Source organism: Haliotis cracherodii, unplaced genomic scaffold (genome assembly GCF_022045235.1).
Source record: "Haliotis cracherodii isolate W230 unplaced genomic scaffold, xgHalCrac1.p SCAF_45, whole genome shotgun sequence".
In the NCBI taxonomy this organism is placed as follows: Eukaryota; Metazoa; Mollusca; class Gastropoda; order Lepetellida; family Haliotidae; genus Haliotis; species Haliotis cracherodii.
The window spans coordinates 259648-282486 of NW_027266303.1; the positions used below are offsets into that span (position 1 = coordinate 259648).

At 41.0% G+C, this 22839-nt stretch overlaps 1 protein-coding gene across 4 annotated transcripts in view; it reads left to right on the forward strand.

The window, feature by feature from the left end:
- LOC139441826 (uncharacterized) overlaps positions 1–22839 on the forward strand; it is a 42362-nt gene that overhangs the window by 12080 nt on the left and 7443 nt on the right. For 3 of the 4 annotated variants that reach the window (XM_071222583.1, XM_071222585.1, XM_071222584.1), the window contains 13 exons: positions 1738–1811; positions 4062–4130; positions 6347–6440; positions 7451–7577; positions 8718–8783; positions 10059–10182; positions 11344–11443; positions 12724–12782; positions 14440–14504; positions 16826–16984; positions 17241–17283; positions 19803–19917; positions 21486–21585. In XM_071222583.1, coding sequence (XP_071078684.1) covers positions 1738–1811; positions 4062–4130; positions 6347–6440; positions 7451–7577; positions 8718–8783; positions 10059–10182; positions 11344–11443; positions 12724–12782; positions 14440–14504; positions 16826–16984; positions 17241–17283; positions 19803–19917; positions 21486–21585 — 1195 coding nt within the window. The remainder of the gene's footprint in view (positions 1–1737; positions 1812–4061; positions 4131–6346; positions 6441–7450; positions 7578–8717; positions 8784–10058; positions 10183–11343; positions 11444–12723; positions 12783–14439; positions 14505–16825; positions 16985–17240; positions 17284–19802; positions 19918–21485; positions 21586–22839) is intronic. The other variant, XM_071222586.1, reaches the window with a different exon arrangement.

Below are 22839 nucleotides of genomic sequence, written 5' to 3' on the forward strand. Positions count from 1 at the left end.
CTCTTATGACAATGGGTTGATGAAGACCAAAACTAAACACATATAGCCACCATGATATAGGAATATTAATGAATTTGGCTTTAAAGAACAAACAGACATTGGATCAGGCCTGTTAGCCTTTATTGGATCAGGGCCGTTATCCTTTATTGGATCAGGGCCGTTAGCCTTTACTGGATCAGTGCCGTTAGCCTTTACTGGATCAGGGCTGTCATCCTTTATTGGATCAGGGCCGTTAGCCTTTACTGGATCAGTGCCGTTAGCCTTTATTGGATCAGGGCTGTTATCCTTTATTGGATCAGGGCCTTTAGCCTTTATTGGATCAGGGCCTTTAGCCTTCATTGGATCAGGGCCATTATCCTTTATTGGATCAGGGCCGTTAGCCTTTACTGGATCAGTGCCGTTAGCCTTTACTGGATCAGGGCTGTTATCCTTTATTGGATCAGGGCCGTTAGCCTTTACTGGATCAGTGCCGTTAGCCTTTATTGGATCAGGCCTGTTAGACTTTATTGGATCAAGGCCGATATCCTTTATTGGATCAGGGCCGTTAGCCTTTACTGGATCAGGGCCGTTATCCTTTATTGGATCAGGGCCGTTGGCCTTTACTGGATCAGGGCCGTTAGCCTTTACTGGATCAGGGCCGTTATCCTTTATTGGATCAGGGCCGTTGGCCTTTATTCGATCAGGGCCGTTGGCCTTTATTGGATCAGAGACGTTAGCCTTTATTGGATCAGGGCCGTTAGCCTTTACTGGATCAGGGCCATTAGCCTTTATTGGGTCAGGCCTGTTAGACTTTATTGGATCAGGTCCGTTAGACTTTATTGGATCAGGGCCGTTAGCCTTTATTGGATCAGAGCCGTTAGCCTTTATTGGATCAGGGCCGTTAGCCTTTACTGGATCAGGGCCGTTAGCCTTTATTGGATCAGAGCTGTTAGCCTTTATTGGATCAGGGCCGTTAGCCTTTACTGGATCAGTGCCATTAGCCTTTATTGGATCAGGCCTGTTAGACTTTATTGGATCAGGGCCGTTGGCCTTTACTGGATCAGGGCCGTTAGCCTTTACTGGATCAGGGCCGTTATCCTTTATTGGATCAGGGCCGTTGGCCTTTATTCGATCAGGGCCGTTGGCCTTTATTGGATCAGAGACGTTAGCCTTTATTGGATCAGGGCCGTTAGCCTTTACTGGATCAGGGCCATTAGCCTTTATTGGATCAGGGCCGGTAGCCTTTACTGGATCAGGGCCGTTAGCCTTTATTGGATCAGGCCTGTTAGACTTTATTGGATCAATGCTGCTAGCCTTTATTGGATCAGAGCCGTTAGCCTTTATTGGATCAGAGCTGTTAGCCTTTATTGGATCAGGGCTGTTAGCCTTTATTGGATCAGAGCCGTTAGACTTTATTGGATCAGGGCCGTTAGACTTTATTGGATCGGGGCCGTTAGCCTTTATTGGATCAGGGCTGTTAGCCTTTATTGGATCAGAGCCGTTAGCCTTTATTGGATCAGGGCCGTTAGACTTTATTGGATCGGGGCCGTTAGCCTTTATTGGATCAGAGCTGTTAGCCTTTATTGGATCAGAGCTGTTAGCCTTTATTGGATCAGGGCTGTTAGCCTTTATTGGATCAGAGCCGTTAGCCTTTATTGGATCAGGGCCGTTACCGGTAGTCTCTATTGGATCAGGGATGTTAGCCTCTTGTATTCATTGTGTGACACCTACACTCACCTGTCTGTCTGTCTGTTCCAGGATTACCTGTCACCTTGACACAAGCAGGAATGTACCCCTTCCTCATCTCCTTCATCACCAGCACGCTCATGCAGGTCAGTAACCATGGTAACCGTCATTTACTTCACTCTGTACCTGTTGATTGTTACAGGTGTCTCATCTCTACTTCACTGTGTACCTGTTGATTGTTACAGGTGTCTCATCTCTACTTCACTGTGTACCTGTTGATTGTTACAGGTGTGTCATCTCTACTTCACTATGTACCTGTTGATTGTCACAGGTGTGTCATCTCTACTTCATTGTGTACCTGTTGATTGTTACAGGTGTCTCATCTCTGCTTCACTGTGTACCTGTTGATTGTTACAGGTGTGTCATCTCTGCTTCAATGTGTACCTGTTGATTGTTACAGGTGTTTCATCTCTACTTCACTGTGTACCTGTTGATTGTTACAGGTGTGTCATCTCTACTTCACTGTTTACCTGTTGATTGTTACAGGTGTGTCATCTCTACTTCACTGTACCTGTTGATTGTTACAGGTTTCTCATCTCTACTTCACTGTGTACCTGTTGTTTGTTACAGGTGTGTCATCTCTACTTCACTGTGTACCTGTTGATTGTTACAGGTGTCTCATCTCTACTTCACTATGTACCTGTTGATTGTCACAGGTGTTTCATCTCTACTGTGTACCTGTTGATTGTCACAGGTGTTTCATCTCTACTGTGTACCTGTTGATTGTTACAGGTGTCCCATCTCAACTTCATTGTATACCTGTTGATTGTTACAGGTGTCTCATCTCTACTTCACTGTGTACCTGTTGATTGTCACAGGTGTTTCATCTCTACTGTGTACCTGTTGATTGTCACAGGTGTTTCATCTCTACTGTGTACCTGTTGATTGTTACAGGTGTTTCATCTCTACTGTGTACCTGTTGATTGTCACAGGTGTTTCATCTCTACTGTATACCTGTTGATTGTTACAGGTGTTTCATCTCTGCTGTGTACCTGTTGATTGTTACAGGTGTCCCATCTCAACTTCATTGTATACCTGTTGATTGTTACAGGTGTCTCATCTCTACTTCACTGTGTACCTGTTGATTGTTACAGGTGTTTCATCTCTACTGTGTACCTGTTGATTGTTACAGGTGTCCCATCTCAACTTCATTGTATACCTGTTGATTGTTACAGGTGTCCCATCTCTACTTCATTGTGTACCTGTTGATTGTTACAGGTGTCTCATCTCTACTTCACTGTGTACCTGTTGATTGTTACAGGTGTCTCATTTCTACTTCACTGTGTACCTGTTGATTGTCACAGGTGTGTCATCTCTACTTCACTGTGTACCTGTTGATTGTTACAGGTGTGTCATCTCTACTTCACTGTGTACCTGTTGATTGTTACAGGTGTTTCATTTCTACTTCACTGTGTACCTGTTGATTGTCACAGGTGTGTCATCTCTACTTCACTGTGTACCTGTTGATTGTTACAGGTGTGTCATCTCTACTTCACTGTGTACCTGTTGATTGTTACAGGTGTCTCATTTCTACTTCACTGTGTACCTGTTGATTGTCACAGGTGTGTCATCTCTACTTCACTGTGTACCTGTTGATTGTTACAGGTGTCTCATTTCTACTTCACTGTGTACCTGTTGATTGTCACAGGTGTGTCATCTCTACTTCACTGTGTACCTGTTGATTGTTACAGGTGTGTCATCTCTACTTCACTGTGTACCTGTTGATTGTTACAGGTGTCTCATTTCTACTTCACTGTGTACCTGTTGATTGTCACAGGTGTGTCATCTCTACTTCACTGTGTACCTGTTGATTGTCACAGGTGTGTCATCTCTACTTCACTGTGTACCTGTTGATTGTTACAGGTGTGTCATCTCTACTTCACTGTGTACCTGTTGATTGTCACAGGTGTGTCATCTCTACTTCACTGTGTACCTGTTGATTGTTACAGGTGTGTCATCTCTACTTCACTGTGTACCTGTTGATTGTTACAGGTGTCTCATCTCTACTTCACTGTGTACCTGTTGATTGTTACAGGTGTCTCATCTCTACTTCACTGTGTACCTGTTGATTGTCACAGGTGTCTCATCTCTACTTCACTGTGTACCTGTTGATTGTTACAGGTGTGTCATCTCTACTTCACTGTGTACCTGTTGATTGTTACAGGTGTGTCATCTCTACTTCACTGTGTACCTGTTGATTGTTACAGGTGTCTCATCTCTACTTCACTGTGTACCTGTTGATTGTTACAGGTGTGTCATCTCTACTTCACTGTGTACCTGTTGATTGTTACAGGTGTGTCATCTCTACTTCACTGTGTACCTGTTGATTGTTACAGGTGCTGCTCATATTCTACTTCACTGACCTCCTGCAGCGAGCCATTGCAGTGCAGCGCAACCCTAACCAGGTAACTCAACCGCTCCAGAAATGACAATTACCCTATAATGAGTTGTTTGTCGGCAAGTATGCAAAAATAGTTTTGAAAAACCCTCTGCGTAATTACCTTTCCTCTTCAGCTTGTGTGATGTATATCTGTACATATCTGTATTTATTGATCGATTGCAGGCATCGCTGTACTATCGGTGAGTGAAGTGTAACCAGTGATACAGCTGTAATATTGCTGAGTGCACGTCTCTATATATCATGATATATAAGTAAAATAACCTTTAACACAACATACTCGTGAAGGTCAGAGGTAGAATAGGTCTTCAGCAACCCATACTTTCTGTAAAAGGCGACTATGCTTGTCGTAAGAGGCAACTAACGGGATCGGGTGGTCAGGCTCGCTGACTTGGTTGATGCATGTCATCGTATCCCAATTACGTAAATCGATGCACATGATGTGAATCACTGGATTGTCTGGTCCAGACTCAATTATTTACAGACCGTCGTCATATGGCTGGAATATTGCTGAGTGCGGCGTTTAACAACAAACATATAAATAAATAAAATTGGCCACAACGTTTAGCCTGATTTCACTTCACCTCATCTTCATCTTACTGACTGAATGTGTCACACCTTCCACAAAGCGGTCTTTGCCAGTGTGTGAAATAGTCTCAAAATGTTGCTGGCCAGGTGGTTTAGATTGCTTTTAAAGTTACTCACCAGATTCAAAGTGCACTAGCTTCAAAATGTGACAGTTTATTTTTTGTCCCCACAATGTTTGATATGGGTAGTCCAAGTTTGTTACGTAACACAGCTTGTGATTGGTTAAACTACAAATTAGAACAATCAGAACATGTTACAGTGTTACAGTGATGACAGTCACTCAAACAAGTTTATGCCTCTCATCTCGCAACATCCATTTGGTATGGATATTTATTGTTAATATTTTTTGTGGTGGTTTTGATCTATAGATGTGGAAGTAGAGGTTATAATTTTCATGAACTAAGTGGTGTGCAGAAAAAAATTCCTGTAAAAATGTCAGTAGCTGGGACGTGTCAGAACCTTTAGCCCGATCGAAATTCAGTTAGCCAAGGGCTAGCGGGCAGTCAGCTATTTTGTACACTGGCCCTAGCACTAAGAGGATCGTAACTCCCATACTTTAACATTGACTTACGACAATCATAGAACTAAGAGGATCATACACCCATACTTTAACATTGACTCAAGTCAGTCGTAGAACTAAGAGGATCGTACACCCATACTTTAACATTGACTCAAGTCAGTCGTAGAACTAAGAGGATCATACACCCATACTTTAACATTGACTCAAGTCAGTCACAGAACTAAGAGGATCATACACCCATACTTTAACATTGACTCAAGTCAGTCATAGAACTAAGAGGATCATACACCCATACTTTAACATTGACTCAAGTCAGTCACAGAACTAAGAGGATCGTACACCCATACTTTAACATTGACTCAAGTCAGTCATAGAACTAAGAGGATCATACACCCATACTTTAACATTGACTTACGACAATCATAGAACTAAGAGGATCATACACCCATACTTTAACATTGACTCAAGTCAGTCACAGAACTAAGAAGATCGTACACCCATACTTTAACATTGACTCAAGTCAGTCACAGAACTAAGAGGATCGTACACCCATACTTTAACATTGACTCAAGTCAGTCGTAGAACTAAGAGGATCGTACACCTGTACTTTAACATTGACTCAAGTCAGTCACAGAACTAAGAGGATCGTACACCCATACTTAAACATTGACTCAAGTCAGTCACAGAACTAAGAGGATCGTACACCCATACTTTAACATTGACTCAAGTCAGTCACAGAACTAAGAGGATCGTACACCCATACTTTAACATTGACTCAAGTCAGTCGTAGAACTAAGAGGATCATACACTCATACTTTGACATTGACTCAAGTCAGTCGTAGAACTAAGAGGATCGTACACCCATACTTTAACATTGACTCAAGTCAGTCATAGAACTAAGAGGATCGTACACCCATACTTTAACATTGACTCAAGTCAGTCATAGAACTAAGAGCATCGTACACCCATACTTTAACATTGACTCAAGTCAGTCGTAGAACTAAGAGGATCATACACCCATACCTAACATTGATTCAAGTCAGTCGTAGAACTAAGAGGATTGTAACCCCGTCCAGGCGGCATGGGTCCCTGACCTTCTCCGATTCCCTCCCCAGGATGAGCTTGTCCCGCTGCAGGACATGGAGGAGGACAGCGATGACGAGATCTTCAGTAAAGGCGGGAGCGACGTGTCGGGTGGAGTCACTCGGGGTGAGATACACATGCTAGTTTTGTCCCAATAGCCACAGGCTAGTAAATCTTTGTAAGGACTAGGAAAAGAAAATGTGTAGGTTACCTTGCTTGCTTTTGTATTTTGCCATGAATCCACTGAGACATGAAATAAATTCTTGCATCTTTTGCCTACATTGTTTAAACACACTGCATGGTGCTGTCATTGTTTAACGTAATAATTTTACATAAAAATCTTGATTCAATAGGTCATCTTGAAAACTTCTGTGTCTGCGATCAAAATTTTAAAAGTATGGCTTTTTGAATCCTTAAATCTATCAAATTTGCAGATTGTATGTAAATTATGAATACACAATGCCATTTAGAAAGTGTTCAAATGTAACTAATGTTATATTTGGGATAACACTTTCTTAGTAAAGTACAGATTCTAGTACTTTTTGGGGGTTGAGTCCCGTGCGGGATTCGAACCCACACCTGCCAGGGTGAGGCACCTAATCGCCAGCACACGAAGTCAGCGATCTAACCCACTCAGCCACCGAGGCTTCCACAAAAATGGAAGTCCGACAACTGGTAGTCTAGATCACGTACTTTGAGTACCCCCCTGACAAGTGTAAATTTACTCTAACATTAAAATCCTCATCTACAGTAGGCTCAAGGCTTCTGAGCATTGATATAAAACAAGTAGTAGTTGACACAAGTCACTTGGACTCGAGTATAGCTAGACCCAGGTAAAACCCTGGCACAGTTCTAGTTCCTGATTTACAAAGTGTTCATGATGCTTAGTACAGCGTTAAACTACAAACAAAATAAACAGCATTGACAAACTTTTTACATTATTGAACTACATATCTCAATTAAATGACAAACCTCATTGTAATATTGCTCTTACAATGTTTGGTTTTATTATTGAACTTTAAGTTTTTCATATTATGAATATTTCCCGAATATTTATGTTTGCTTTCCTCGCTGGTTTTGTATATTTTCCTGATCAAATGATGTTGTTTCGAGCTGAAAGTGATGAGTGTGTGCAGGTGCTGTGGTGGCTGGAGAATCAGGGGGAGACAACTCCGTCCGTCCTCCCAATCTTCATCTCCTGGGGGAGCTGTTCCTGTGTTGCGGGGTGAGACAGGCGTTCGACGTCATGGTTATCCTCCAGTTGTAAGTACACGTTGTGTATCTCCATGTAGTGGAAAGACCCAGGGTAGAGTTTGCCTTCAGCAACCCATGCTTGTCGTAAAGGACGACTAATGGGATCAGGCTTGCTGACTTGATGCATGGCATCGTATTCCAAATGATTCCAAGATTGATGATATCAATCGATGATTTGTCTGGTTTAGCATTGATTATTTACAAGTCATTGTCATATAACTGGAATATTGAGTGGCATTACCAAACCAACAATGAACAAACCACAACACCGATGTCTGCATTAGAACGTGGGATTCATGTTCAATACTTTTAGTAACTCAATTCTGCACAGAGGCAGATATTTAACCCCAAGTCTACAACTTATCAGCAGAAGTTTCCAAACTGAAGTTAAACCTTTTTCCAAGTCATCCACACAAGTACAGGGAAAAAGACATTAATGCTTTGTTTTGCATTATTGCATTGAATGCAGTGTTGAAATACCTCTGAATTTAGGAAAGTAAGAACTTTAAATACAATCCCAAGTTTGAACCAAAAAACATTATCCCAGATTGCGAGCCAAGGGCACTTAGTTTGCAATCCTCGATAAATCCCTGCCTATGTTATCCTTTTCTTCTTTTTTTTTATATTTTTTTTAGAAAATTTAATTCACATTAGGTGCCCCAATTTGACACCAGACCCTACCGGACCACGTGACTGGTCTAACAGGTCGTATGTGCAGGCTTAGTGGACATGACTTGGCCAGAGCTTCTGATATTCGCCCTATCGTTACATGGTCCATTGTCTGATGTTTGTCAATAATTTGTACATGAAACTCTAGCTCCTTTACATAGTTATTAAATTTGCAGATCTTTTCAAGAACTTTACATTTATACACATAATATTAGTAGAAGATAACTGAGCATCATTTCAGGGTTAGAAACTAACAGTTTTTGTCCACTAGTCCTTATAATGATAACGTATAGCAAAACCCTTAAAATGGGCCAATTGCTACTAGTCCTTAGGATACCTTTACTATTGGGCAGTTTGGTAAGGACTACAGGACTAGTGCCAATTTCTAACGCTGCATTTTGTCGATAGACACACTCATTTACACCAAAAAAAACGACTGTATCTCTGTAACCTGTGTAACAAAGGCTTGTCTGGTTTCAGTATCGCGCTACTCATCTGTTACTCCCTGGCGGGGAGCGAGGCGTTTGCCCAGTTGGTGGGAATCAGGTACGTCCCATCTCGTACTGTTAGCGTTTTTTTTGTCGCTTTGAACTGTGTTGTTCAGGGATGTGAAATCTCTGCGGAAACGCGGAAAATTGCGAAAAATATTATCGTGTTTCCGGACAACCGTCGCGGATTTTCCTGTTTTTGAACAGAGCTTTCAGCATCATATACCCTTTTACTGTTATTCATGAGAATGTGGGGCGGTCGGGTAGCCTAGTGGTTAAAGCGTTCGCTCGTCACGCCGAAGACCCGGGTTCGATTCCCGACATGGGTACAATGTGTGAACCCATTTCTGGTGTCCCACGCCGTGATATTGCTGGAATATTGCTAGAATATTGCTAAAAGCGGCGTCACACAGAAATTGTTAATACTCAAAAGATGGCTTGTTTTTAAGATAAAGTTGTCTTTTAGCCTATAAGTGAATGAGATGTTTTGCAATGGTTCATGTGATAATTGAGAAAACTATGAATGTTTCTTCAGCGTCCGAAGACCAATAACACGGGTATATATGTTGTAATAATGTCTTATGGTTGCAATGTTTTTGGGGGGGTTTTCAACAAAAGGTAAGTAAGTACAAGGTTTTTTCAACATGGGGAAAGGGTCAGACATTGCAGGCTTCTGACAGTTGTCCTTAAATTAGTGTCTGGGGGATGGGGGGTGAAGTTTATGGCAGTGTTGCTCCCAGACCCGGCGCATAGCCGGGTGCACAGAAGCTATGCCCCATTTTTTAAAAGTACTTATTTAACTTTGAAATTTTACTGCATCCGCCATCTTTGTTTATTTGACTTGACTTTTGCCATTGACTTATTACATTTCTTGGTGTGAATGTTGTCCAAACTGCACAAAGTTGCTTAAAATTCAATCAAATTTTTTAAAAATTTAGGGGGGGGGGGGGCATGCCCCCAGACCCCCCTAGAGTTTTCCTCTTTTCCTCACATCCCTGGTTATTTGTAATTTTAGTAGTGGTAGAACTGTTGTAAATACGTTGGTAGCAGTTGCCAGTGACAGCAAATGATTGGCTGGTACAAAATACCAAGTGCTGTTGTGGACTGATTTGAACAGCAGTCGACATCAGTGAGTGGACCATTCCAGAACGGTTTTGTAAGAGAATTAGAGTTATCTGCCCTTGTTGTATTATGAACATAGGGTGGATTGTTGGAGAAGTTTGGGACAACACTAGCGAAAAGGGGTAACTCATTAAACATGATCTCTATTTTGTTTGTAGACGGTATATACACCAGACATTGTCAGGGCACTAACTGTCACGTTGTATTTCAGCCATGTGTACGTCATCCCGGGGTTTGTGTGGATCTTGACGGTAGCGGTAGTGTTTGCTTTAAAACTAATCCAGCCCGTAGTCTCCATTCTGACATTCCTCAAGGGGTCGCTGCTACTTGGCACAGTGAGTACCACAAGCATCCTGTCCTCTCTGTGACAAAAGTAGAGAAGTACCCATTACTTCACAAGTAGTCAAGTAGTTTGAATAATGTTTTCATTTGTAAGAGATTCTCTCGATTACTGCTATTATGATAATAATGATGATGATGATGATGATGATGATGATGATGATGATGATGATAATAATATATATTTACTATATCCTTCAGGGCCTCAAATTAGTAGACTTTCTCTATTGACTTTGTACAAATTGTTGTAAAACAGATTGAAGTTTTTATAAAGCAGCCCCATGTAGATGAGGAGGGTTAAGTTGTAGACATATGTTTTCCTGTATCTGAAGTGATATCATTAAACTAGTGCTGCCTCTGTCTTTGTAGTGACCCATGGCCTGGGACGCTCTGTTTTATAGTTGTCTTGTATTGAACATATGTTTCTCCTCAAACCAGAAGTGATATCATTAAACTGGAGCTGCCTCTGTCTTTGTAGTGACCTATGGTCTGGGACTCTCTGTTTTACAGTTGTCTTGTATTGAACATATGTTTCTCCTCAAACCAGAAGTGATGTCATCAAACTGGAAGTGTTTGTTTTATAGTTGTCTTGTATTGAACATATGTTTCTCCTCAAACCAGAAGTGATATCATTAAACTGGAGCTGCCTCTGTCTTTGTAGTGACCTATGGCCTGGGACTCTCTGTTTTACAATTGTCTTGTATTGAACATATGTTTCTCCTCAAACCAGAAGTGATGTCATCAAACTGGAAGTGTTTGTTTTCGGGTAGCTAGAGTCACGAGACTAAGCTGTACTGCATTTCACAGTATTAGGGGTCAAGGAGGAATACAGATTATAGGTATTGGTGAGCTCAGCCGTCCCCTATGTTTCTGCTGGAAAGTTTTGAGGCATTCAGTACATTTAGGGATGGGGCAGTTGCTGTTTTTGCATGTAATGCAAACTTCTGCATAGTTTCCATGGTTACCTAATTTAGTAAAAAAATGAATAAATACACACACATAATATGCTTGAAGTTACAATGTTATATTTGAATGTTTCATTTTCTTCAAACATTATTATGACTTACAGTGTTGATTTTATGACAATTGAAGTTTATGGGTAAATTTGATTTGGAATTAAACTACAGATGGGTTGTCTCCCCTGGTTTGTGTTTCAGACTATAGTGACCTTCTATGTGGGAGTGTCGGTCGGCCGGGAGATCAGCAACGACTTCAAGTATTTGGGAGAACCCTTTCTGATGGGAACTGTAGCTCTGGGTGAGTAGACATAGCGCAGTTTGTAGGAACCTGTCAGTGTTGGAGAACACCTGTAATTAGTGTACCTGTCTGTCTTGGTGAAAACCTGTAATTAGTGTACCTGTCTATCTTGGTGAACACCTGTAATTAGTGTACCTGTCTTGGTGAACACCTGTAATTAGTGTACCTGTCTATCTTGGTGAACACCTGTAATTAGTGTACCTGTCTGCCTTGGTGAACACCTGTAATTAGTGTACCTGTCTTGGTGAACACCTGTAATTAGTGTACCTGTCTTGGTGAACACCTGTAATTAGTGTACCTGTCTTGGTGAACACCTGTCATTAGTGTACCTGTCTTGGTGAACACCTGTCATTAGTGTACCTGTCTTGGTGAACACCTGTAATTAGTGTACCTGTCTATCTTGGTGAACACATGTAATTAGTGTACCTGTCTTGCTGAACATCTGTAATTAGTGTACCTGTCTATCTTGGTGAACACCTGTAATTAGTGTACCTGTCCATCTTGCTGAACACCTGTAATTAGTGTACGTGTCTGCCTTGGTGAACACCTGTAATTAGTGTACCTGGCTGTCTTGGTGAAAACCTGTAATTAGTGTACATGTCTATCTTGGTGAACACCTGTAATTAGTGTACGTGTCTGTCTTGGTGAAGACCTGTAATTAGTGTACCTGTCTTGGTGAACACATGTAATTAGTGTACCTGTTGGTGAACACCTGTAATTAGTGTACCTGTCTATCTTGGTGAAAACCTGTAATTAGTGTACCTGTCTGTCTTGGTGAACACCTGTAATTAGCTACCTGTCTGTCTTGGTGAACACCTGTAATCAGTGTACCTGTCTATCTTGGTGAACACCTGTAATTAGTGTACCTGTCTGTCTTGGTGAACACCTGTAATTAGTGTACCTGTCTATCTTAGTCAACACCTGTAATTAGTGTACCTGTTTATCTTGGTGAACACCTGTAATTAGTGTACCTGTCTGCCTTGGTGAACACCTGTAATTAGTGTACCTGTCTATCTTGGTGAACACCTGTAATTAGTGTACCTGTCTGCCTTGGTGAACACCTGTAATTAGTGTACCTGTCTGCCTTGGTGAACACCTTCCCCCTACCACAATATTATGATTGTGGTTTCAGGTTTGTTCACCCATCTGCATCCCTTGTGTTTTTTATCCCAGTGGTAAGCATCCTGCCATGTGAGGCTGACACACTGTGATAGGACTGAAACACTCCCCATCACTGGCAGTCATTGCAGCGTAGTTCACACTTCTAAATCTTGTTTCAGGTGGAATAATCAACACAATGCCCTTTATTTATGAAAAAATAGAATTCAACCCCAAACAGGTACGTTTGTTTTTTCTTGAAGATTTCTTGATGAATGAAGATCTCTTGTTGAATGCAGGTGTATAGATGAATGAAGATGTTTAACAACATGGCTTCTGAGTGTGACATTTTCGAGAGCAAGGCTATAGCTACACAATTTGCTGTGCACAGTTGTTTCCCCTGATAGTGTCAGGATCTGCTGATCTTTAACTTGGAATCCTAGTTTTGTCCTGATCTTTGGTCTGAAAATCACCAAAGATGTAAACAATGAGATCACTTTGTGATTACGGCCCACATCAAACTGATGCACTTCGACAAATGTTGTGATTTGAAAGTGGAGGCCTGTGAACTGGAATAAAACTTTGTCTACGTATCATCTGAATGTGGTAGTGTGACGGTTGTCTACGAATCATCTGAATGTGGTAGTGTGACGGTTGTCTAGGTATCATCTGAATGTGATAGTGTGACGGTTGTCTACGTATCATCTGAATGTGGTAGTGTGACGGTTGTCTACGAATCATCTGAATGTGGTAGTGTGACGGTTGTCTACGTATCATCTGAATGTGATAGTGTGACGGTTGTCTACGTATCATTTGAATGTGGTAGTGTGATGGTTGTCTACGTATCATCTGAATGTGGTAGTGTGACGGTTGTCTACGTATCATCTGAATGTGGTAGTGTGATGGTTGTCTACGTATCATCTGAATGTGGTAGTGTGACGGTTGTCTACGTATCATCTGAATGTGGTAGTGTGACGGTTGTCTACGTATCATCTGAATGTGGTTGTGTGATGGTTGTCTACGTATCATCTGAATGTGGTAGTGTGATGGTTATCTATGTATCATCTGAATGTGGTAGTGTGACGGTTGTCTACGTATCTTCTGAATGTGGTAGTGTGACGGTTGTCTACGTATCTTCTGAATGTGGTAGTGTGACGGTTGTCTACGTATCATCTGAATGTGGTAGTGTGACGGTTGTCTACGTATCTTCTGAATGTGGTAGTGTGACAGTTGTCTACGTATCATCTGAATGTGGTAGTGTGATGGTTGCCTACGTATCATCTGAATGTGGTAGTGTGATGGTTGCCTACGTATCATCTGAATGTGGTAGTGTGATGGTTATCTATGTATCATCTGAATGTGGTAGTGTGACGGTTGTCTACGTATCTTCTGAATGTGGTAGTGTGACGGTTGTCTACGTATCTTCTGAATGTGGTAGTGTGACGGTTGTCTACGTATCATCTGAATGTGGTAGTGTGACGGTTGTCTACGTATCTTCTGAATGTGGTAGTGTGACAGTTGTCTACGTATCATCTGAATGTGGTAGTGTGATGGTTGCCTACGTATCATCTGAATGTGGTAGTGTGATGGTTGCCTACGTATCATCTGAATGCCTCCAGACACTCTACCGTTCCTGTTCCATGTCAGTGACACATGTTTAAGGCCAGCAAAAAAAGAAATGTGGGTCGTTTTTTATTCAGCCAACCAGATTTAAGTTAAAAAAAATACTCATTTACTGTTGCTATCAACATAAATTAAATGTATATTACTATAATTAAAACCTGTTGAAACGTTATCTTAAAACCTTTCAAACACATCTACTCAAGTCCTTAGGTAGGACTAGTCCTTCTAAACCCGAGTACCCATCACAGCCCTAATGTATGCCCTCTGTTGTCCAGATCAAGAGGTACCGCCTGTCCGTGTTGATGGGCCTCATAACCTGCAGCCTACTCAACATTCTGTGGTGAGTCTCTCCACTTCATAGCTTATATGGAAAAATAATAAAATTGTTTCAAAGGATTTCAAAATAGACCTCCATATATATTATGTTGTATTTTGGGGTGTACATGAGTTTTGCTTTAAAATGATATCTAACATTTGAGATTTTATTATCATCAAACGAAGTGGTATGTACCACCTCCTTCCCAGCGTGTGATACCTTCATTTCACTCCCGGTAACATCGCCGATATCCGTTTGGGCGGGGCCATTACAAGAAGACCCGTGAAGATCTGGGGTAGAAGAGGTCTTCAGCAACCCATGCTGGCCGTAAAAGGCGACTATGCTTGTCGTAAAAGGCGACTAACGGGATCGGGTGGTCAAGCTCGCTGACTTGGTTGATGCATGTCATCAATCCCAATTGCGTGGATCGACGTTCATGATGTAAATCACTGGATTGTCTGGTCCAGACTCGATTGTTTACAGACCTCCGTCATATAGATGGAATATTGCTGAGTGCGGCGTAAAACAGCAAACAAAACAAAACAAAACAAAACCATTGCAAGAATCTTGAAATTTGCCCACTAACCCTAAATGTAGTAACGTTTATACTTTTGTTTATGTGTTTTGGAATGCCATCATAGTGAATTTGAAAAGGTTAACGACTGACCAGATTTCCTTGATAAATTTACCTTTTCGCATGTTTGATCAGATTGGTTCGAGATTGCAGACAAAAGGAATATCACCCAACTTCCCCGTTACATTTTACTATATTAAGTACATGATTGTTGAAATGAAATAGAAACTGACACACAACGAAAATGATTGGGGTAAGACTATTCTGTCAAAGTAGACAGTCATCATTTGTTTGTAAACATAACAGTCAGTTGGTTGCAAGTTCAACTCCAAGCATGGTTGTGGTCACCTGTCATTGTGGAGAGCTTTGACTGGTGGCAGTGATACTGATGTCGCTGTGAGGAGCTTGGAAGTTAATAAGGGGAGATAAGTCATATCCTAATCATTTGTTTACCTCCCCTTTACTGTAACAGTGACAATGTTAAACGGGTGTGATTGTGGTTGTATTTGTACAACAGGTGCTTGTATCACATTACAGTGCTTAATTGTATTAGGATAACAGGTGCTCTATTTATAAAACAGACTGAGAGAATTTGGGCCACTTTTTTTAAGTTCGTATAGATCTTGCTCAGTGAAGATACAGGGATCATGGCTTTGTAGAGAAACCTTTTTGTTTTCTTTTTCTTTTTTTACAGAATTATTATCATGATGTTAATAATAGATGTTTGAATAAACATGAGAGTTACTGAGATAATGGGGAATGTCTTATATTTTGTACTTGACAAATGAAATGTCCAAGACTAAGCTCTATATCAATATCAGTAAAGGACAATATTTTATTTGTGTTACAGGTGCTTGTTTGTATTTGTGTAACATGTCTTTGTATTACATTACAGATGCTTGTATTCATGTTACAGGGGCTTGTATTCATGTAGGAGGTGCATGTATTCACGTAACAGGTGCTTGTATTCATGTAACAGGTGCATGTATTCATGTAACAGGTGCATGTATTATGTAACAGGTGCATGTATTCATGTAGCAGGTGCTTGTATTCATGTAGCAGGTGCATGTATTCATGTAGCAGGTGCTTGTATTCATGTAGCAGGTGCATGTATTCATGTAGCAGGTGCTTGTATTCATGTAGCAGGTGCATGTATTCATGTAACAGGTGCTTGTATTATGTAACAGGTGCATTTATTTATGTAACAGGTGCTTGTATTATGTAACAGGTGCATTTATTTATGTAACAGGTGCTTGTATTATGTAACAGGTGCTTGTATTATGTAACAGGTGCTTGTATTCATGTAACAGGTGCTTGTATTCATGTAACAGGTGCATGTATTCATGTAGCAGGTGCATGTATTCATGTAACAGGTGCTTGTATTCATGTAGCAGGTGCATGTATTCATGTAACAGGTGCATGTATTATGTAACAGGTGCATTTATTTATGTAACAGGTGCTTGTATTATGTAACAGGTGCTTGTATTCATGTAGCAGGTGCATGTATTCATGTAGCAGGTGCTTGTATTCATGTAGCAGGTGCATGTATTCATGTAACAGGTGCTTGTATTATGTAACAGGTGCATTTATTTATGTAACAGGTGCTTGTATTATGTAACAGGTGCATTTATTTATGTAACAGGTGCTTGTATTATGTAACAGGTGCTTGTATTCATGTAGCAGGTGCTTGTATTCATGTAGCAGGTGCCTGTATTCATGTAACAGGTGCATGTATTCATGTATTCTCAGGAGTGTTTGTGTGGTATTCTAGGTGCTGGGCGGTGCTAGACATTGTCCCCCAGACAGTTGCCATGGCATGTGTCCGGAGTCAACCTGATGTCATGGAAACAGTACAATCAACTCAATCAACAACAGGTCCAGTGATGGAGCACGTGTCCAAAGTCTGTACCGGAGATCTATCACTGGAGAGGTAGGGGCGGTTTATCAGTTGCATACAGGTCATATTCTCCTAGAATGTATTTAGATATTTTGGTCGTCATTATTGATGCCGAAAACTTTTTAAACTTTTGACTACATAGCAGGGAGAGTTACATTGCAGTGGCATTTGGAATAATATTTGATATAACTATATTAATTCATGTATTGGGACCTTCCTGATCTTGTTTAATGGTGACATTTCTTTGTCAGTTTATGAAGTTGAGATAAGTATTGGATTTGTTTTTCAGTGCTGCAAAAAATGGCGAAATTTCTACGTTACCTCTTACAAAAGTAAGTTGGTCTGTGTGAGTACAACTATTTAGACAGAGAGTGTGACGATTTGAGTGTGAATTGATGTTATAAACTGAAAGATGGTCTGCAGTATGTACCTGAGGTGTTGCTGGAGGAGAGTGCTAGCCCTTGGGGCGTCCTGCAACTGGTTGGTTATCATTTACTTCCGGGGGCACGGGTGGCCCAGTCGTCTAAGGCGCCGCGATTCGCTGTGCCGAGTTGCGTCCCTTGGGCACGCCAGAAACCTATGATTGTGGGTTCGAATCCCGGTTCACCCCGATTATGTTTCTATGTTTGTCAGCACCATACCCGTGCTCGTGGGTTTCACCGAAGTGGTAAACGTCTGAGACCTGCATCACTTCAGGCTTTCCTCCCACATTAAGCTGACACGCCGTGATGTAACTGGAATACTGTTAAAAGTGGCGTAAAACCAAACTCACTCACTCACTCATTTACTTCCACTATGTTCATTCAGGCACATATGGTGAAGAGTTAATGTTCCTAAACTTGCTAATGTTACAAACTTAAACATTTCAATGTAAATGGGCCAGCGTCATTTGGTCACAAATACAGCACGACAAGATGACAAAAGCTTGCATTTTGTCGACTTTAGGCCAATTGTTTCTTTTTGAACATGCATTAAAGACTCTTTGGCTTTATTGTTATTTCCAACTGACAACATGGATTATTTCGGCCCCAAACCTGTAAACACCATAGTTAGTGCTTGTGATTTGAGGGCATGAACACCTGCATTGGTCACAACCAGACTGGTTCATGCTACAGTGTAGAGTTGTAGCTCTGAGACTTCTCTGTGAAACAGGAGTCCTTCAAGGGGGAGCCCTTCACGGAGGAGCCATTCAATGAGGAGCCCTTCAAGGAGGAGCCCTTCACGGAGGAGCCCTTCAAGGAGGAGCCCTTCACGGAGGAGCCCTTCAAGGAGGAGCCCTTCAAGGAGGAGCCCTTCAAGGAGGAGCCCTTCAATGAGGAGCCCTTCAAGGGGGAGCCCTTCAAGGAGGAGCCCTTCAAGGAGGAGCCCTTCAAGGGGGATAGATTAGTGAAAGTGGACGTAGATTCAAATTCAGATTGAATACATTAGCTCAGATTAAATTAAATTACCAGCGGACCCGTGAAGATTCCGGGGTAGAATAGGTCTTCGGCAACCCATACTTGCCGTAAAAGGCGACTATGCTTGTCCTAAAAGGCGACTTACAGGATCAGGAGGTCAGGCTCGCTGACTTGGTTGATGCATGTCATCGTATCCCAATTGCGTGGATCGATGCTCATGATATTGATCACTGGATTGTCTTGTCCAGACTCGATTATTTACAGACCGACATCATATAGCTGGAATATTGCTGAGTGCGGCATTAAACAACAAACCAAACCAAAAGAATTACCAGCGAGATCGGTCAGTTTTCCCCACAAAAGTCCAATGGAGAGAAAGTGTTGACGATACAGAAATATGTTGCTATTTTTTACACAGCTCCATTTATTTTAAACAAAACCACGTGATTATATAGTATGACTATAGTATATAGTATATTATCACGGGCTCTGTATTATCGCAGTATTGGTAAATCTTGTAATCTACACCCTCTGTAGACTGTTTACTTATGCAAATCTAAGCATGATATTTCATCACATGATCGAATACAGGACTCGTTGCTGTTAGTCACGACTACTCTAAAGTATACATGTTAACTTTTATATTATAGTTTCTGGAATGTTTTTGAAGTGGAATCACCACGACCTACATCCGAACTTGGTTAGAAAAGTATCCATTTGTTTGATTGATGTCCCTTGACCCTGATGTAAACCTCATAATCCACACGTATCACACCACAAAATAGTGATACCACGATAATGTAGAGTTGCCCGCACTTCAGTTGCTAATGACAGGTTACGTATTAATAAACACCCAGGGCACTCTCAAAACTAGAAATAGAGGGCTCTTATTAGACTCTAATTTTGGTGAAAGAGTTGAAAGATACTAAATTTTGTGGTTAATGCTGACAGCCTGAAATGATACAGAAGAAACGTCTGAACGTATTATACACGACAGATATATTTTTCCAGAATTTAATTGCCCGTAAGGGTGCATATAACACATAAGTGCATATTATACACAAATAAATAAGTCTTGTGTACGTTGATCAATCGGAAGGGTGCTAATTGGGATTGTTCACTAGCCAATAAATAAGCAAATATCTCCATGGATGCTTGTTAGAGCGGGGTGCTTATTACATGTACGTCGAATACGGTGCTTTTTTTACGGAACTCGGTACAGAAAATCAGCATTGATCAATCCTAATTGATGTGTCATAAAAGTTGACTGGAGAACAAGAAACATTTTGCGTATGACATATTAATGTGTTGGTTAGCATTTGCAATTACAATCCATTATAAAATAACTACCGCGATAATATAATGTAATGTATGTTCTTAGTGTATGTGTATGACATTTCAATATTTTAAAACTTACAAAATAAATAGTAATTGTGTCATATCTCAATTTTCAGATTCTACAAAGAGATTACCCAGACTTCAAGTGGGTTGCGTTCTTGGTGGAACTATTTATAGTCATCAGTATAACAGTATCGTATCTCACGATAGGAACAGCGTTACACCACACATGTAAGTAGTTCACGGGACAGCTGTAGATAGTCATCAGTATGACAGTATCGTATCTCACGATAGTTCACGAGACAGCAGTAGATAGTCATCAGTATAACAGTATTGTATCTCACGATAGGAACAGCATTACACCACACATGTAAGTAGTTCACGGGACAGCTGTAGATAGTCATCAGTATAACAGTATTGTATCTCACGATAGGAACAGCATTACACCACACATGTAAGTAGTTCACGGGACAGCTGTAGATAGTCATCAGTATAACAGTATTGTATCTCACGATAGGAACAGCATTACACCACACATGTAAGTAGTTCACGGGACAGCTGTAGATAGTCATCAGTATAACAGTATTGTATCTCACGATAGGAACAGCATTACACCACACATGTAAGTAGTTCACTGGACAGCTGTAGGTAGTCATCAGTATAACAGTATCGTATCTCACGAGAGTCCACGAGACAGCTGTAGGTAGTCATCAGTATAACAGTATCATATCTCACAATAGGAATAGTCATTAAACATTTCATTAAAACTTTCTATATAGATCAGCCTAGTGGGGAACTGGTGCCTTTTGATAATTGGGAATTTAAAAAATGTTTATTGTATTCTTTCCATGACGACAAGTTGCAGTTATACTGAAAATGAGGGTAGTGCTTGTTTCCAGAGCAGAACTCCAAAATGTTGAATATTTCTTGTTGAAACCTGCTATATAGATCAGCCTAGTGGTGAACTGGTGCCTCTTAGTGATTTGGGGGCACAGGCGGCCCAGTCTTCTAAGGCGCTACGATTCGCTGTGCATAGTTGCGTCCCTTGGGCACGCCAGAAATCTATGATTGTGGGTTCGAATCCCGGTTCGCCCCAGTTATGTTTCTAGGTTTGTCACCACCATACCCGTGCTCGTAGGTTTCACCGAAGTGGTAAACGTCTGAGACTTGCATCACTTCGGCCTTTCCTCCCACATTCAGCTGACACGCCACGATATAACTGTAATAATGTCAAAAGAGGCGTTAAACCCAACTCACTCACTCACTCTTGGTGATTTGGGATTTTATAATTTAAAAAAAATAAATTTCCTGATAAGAAGTTGGACTTATACTGAAAATGAGGGTGCTCATTATCAGAGCGGAACTCCAAAGCTGTTGACTATTTCTTGATGAAACTTGCTACACAGATGAGGCTAGTGGTGCCTTTTGATGATTGGGGATTTTGAAAAATACTGAACAGTCAAATTTATTTCTTCACTGAACTGAGTCCGATGCCAATGAACCAAAAGTGGGTATAGGTAGCCAAACTCCATGTCTGAATTGGTGGGGGGGTTGTGATATGTCATCCCCTGATGACTCTTGTTATTGCTGGAATATTGCTGGAATATTGCTGACTGCTGCTTCACACAGCTTCCACTCACTTCAAATAGGGAACGGAACTCTACTCGGGAACTTGAGTGCATGCACATTGCTACATGTGTGCTATAATCTAGACGGTTAAGCCCCTTTTCACCTCACCACCACCTGGCCAGGTTTTGTTGACTGTATTGTGTGTTGACACTGCCGACGTCTTCCCACAGTGTCGGGCTGGGTGGAGTCGAGCTGGACCAAGGACTCCTTCTCCCGGTTCATCCCCAAGTTCCGCGACCCGAACACCTGCAGCTGCATCAACGGGAGATGGTAAGCACACTTCCCTCTTGAAAATAGAGTCATCCATATATGACTTCATCAACAGGAGATGGTGAGCACACTTCCCTCTTGAAAATAGTCATCCATATATAACTTCATCAACAGGAGATGGTGAGCACACTTCCCTCTTGAAAATAGTCATCCATATATAACTTCATCAAGTTGCAAGCACATAATCAAATCTTCACAAATGGCGTCATGACAGACTAATGTTTTATCGTGAAACAAACCACGCTTCATTTTTCATTGCACTTTGAGATTTATCTTCTATTTACTGATGGAGTGCAGGCATCACATGTACATGAACTCTTCTGCAGTGAATAATGCATGGGATAGGCTCCACATCCTGCTTAGGGTTTATGCAATCTCATTAAAATCAGATCTTAGTTCTCTCTACCGCTAAACAAAGATCTGAGGACATCCCATTACGGGTCACGTCAGACCAACCTTTCGTGAGGTTTGTCCAAATAATGGAATGACTGACAAGAAGTCGACATTAGCAATCAGACGGCAGCTTTCTTGTGCCTAATGACACTAGTTGTAAACTGGCTACTAACTTGAAACAAATTTTGATAAATGTCTTTTTTAAAATTTGAAACTGAACAAAAGAACATTGTGGAATGGCTAATAGATTCCCTAGATTAATGTGGCTATTTGGTATTGATTCCATAGATGCACCAACTGAATATGGTTGTCTTGTTGATGTCAGGTCACATGACGATCACCCCGGCAACCAAGAGTTGCTTGCTGTAGATAACGTCTCCAAAGACATGTTGTGTTTCGATGAACATTAAAATGTTTGGCAAATTTGTTTTGCACCATTCCTTTTTGCAGCATGCCCACGGTGCATCGACATTTATTTTCAGCAAGCCATGGCATTGTGTAAGTGTTATATGTTTAAACTAAAGCGTTTTTATGACCACCTGATAGCTAAACAATAGCTAAACAATCAGTGTGTGTTGTTGACATCAAAGAGACAGACAAACATCCATATTGTGCCTGTGCTTGAACATGCTTGCGCAAATTGTGAATACCGAGAGTAAAGTTGAGGAGAGGAACATATTTTGAAAGATGCATTATTTAATTTCAGAATATATATTTTTATTGAACTTTATGGGAAGCACAGTTACATTTTTCCTTTAGTATATATTGAACACTCCAAAAAACTATCAACACTCAATGAGAATGAGAATGTGAGTAAAATCTGTAAAATTTAGAAGTAATTGTATTGTGCTATTTCTTACC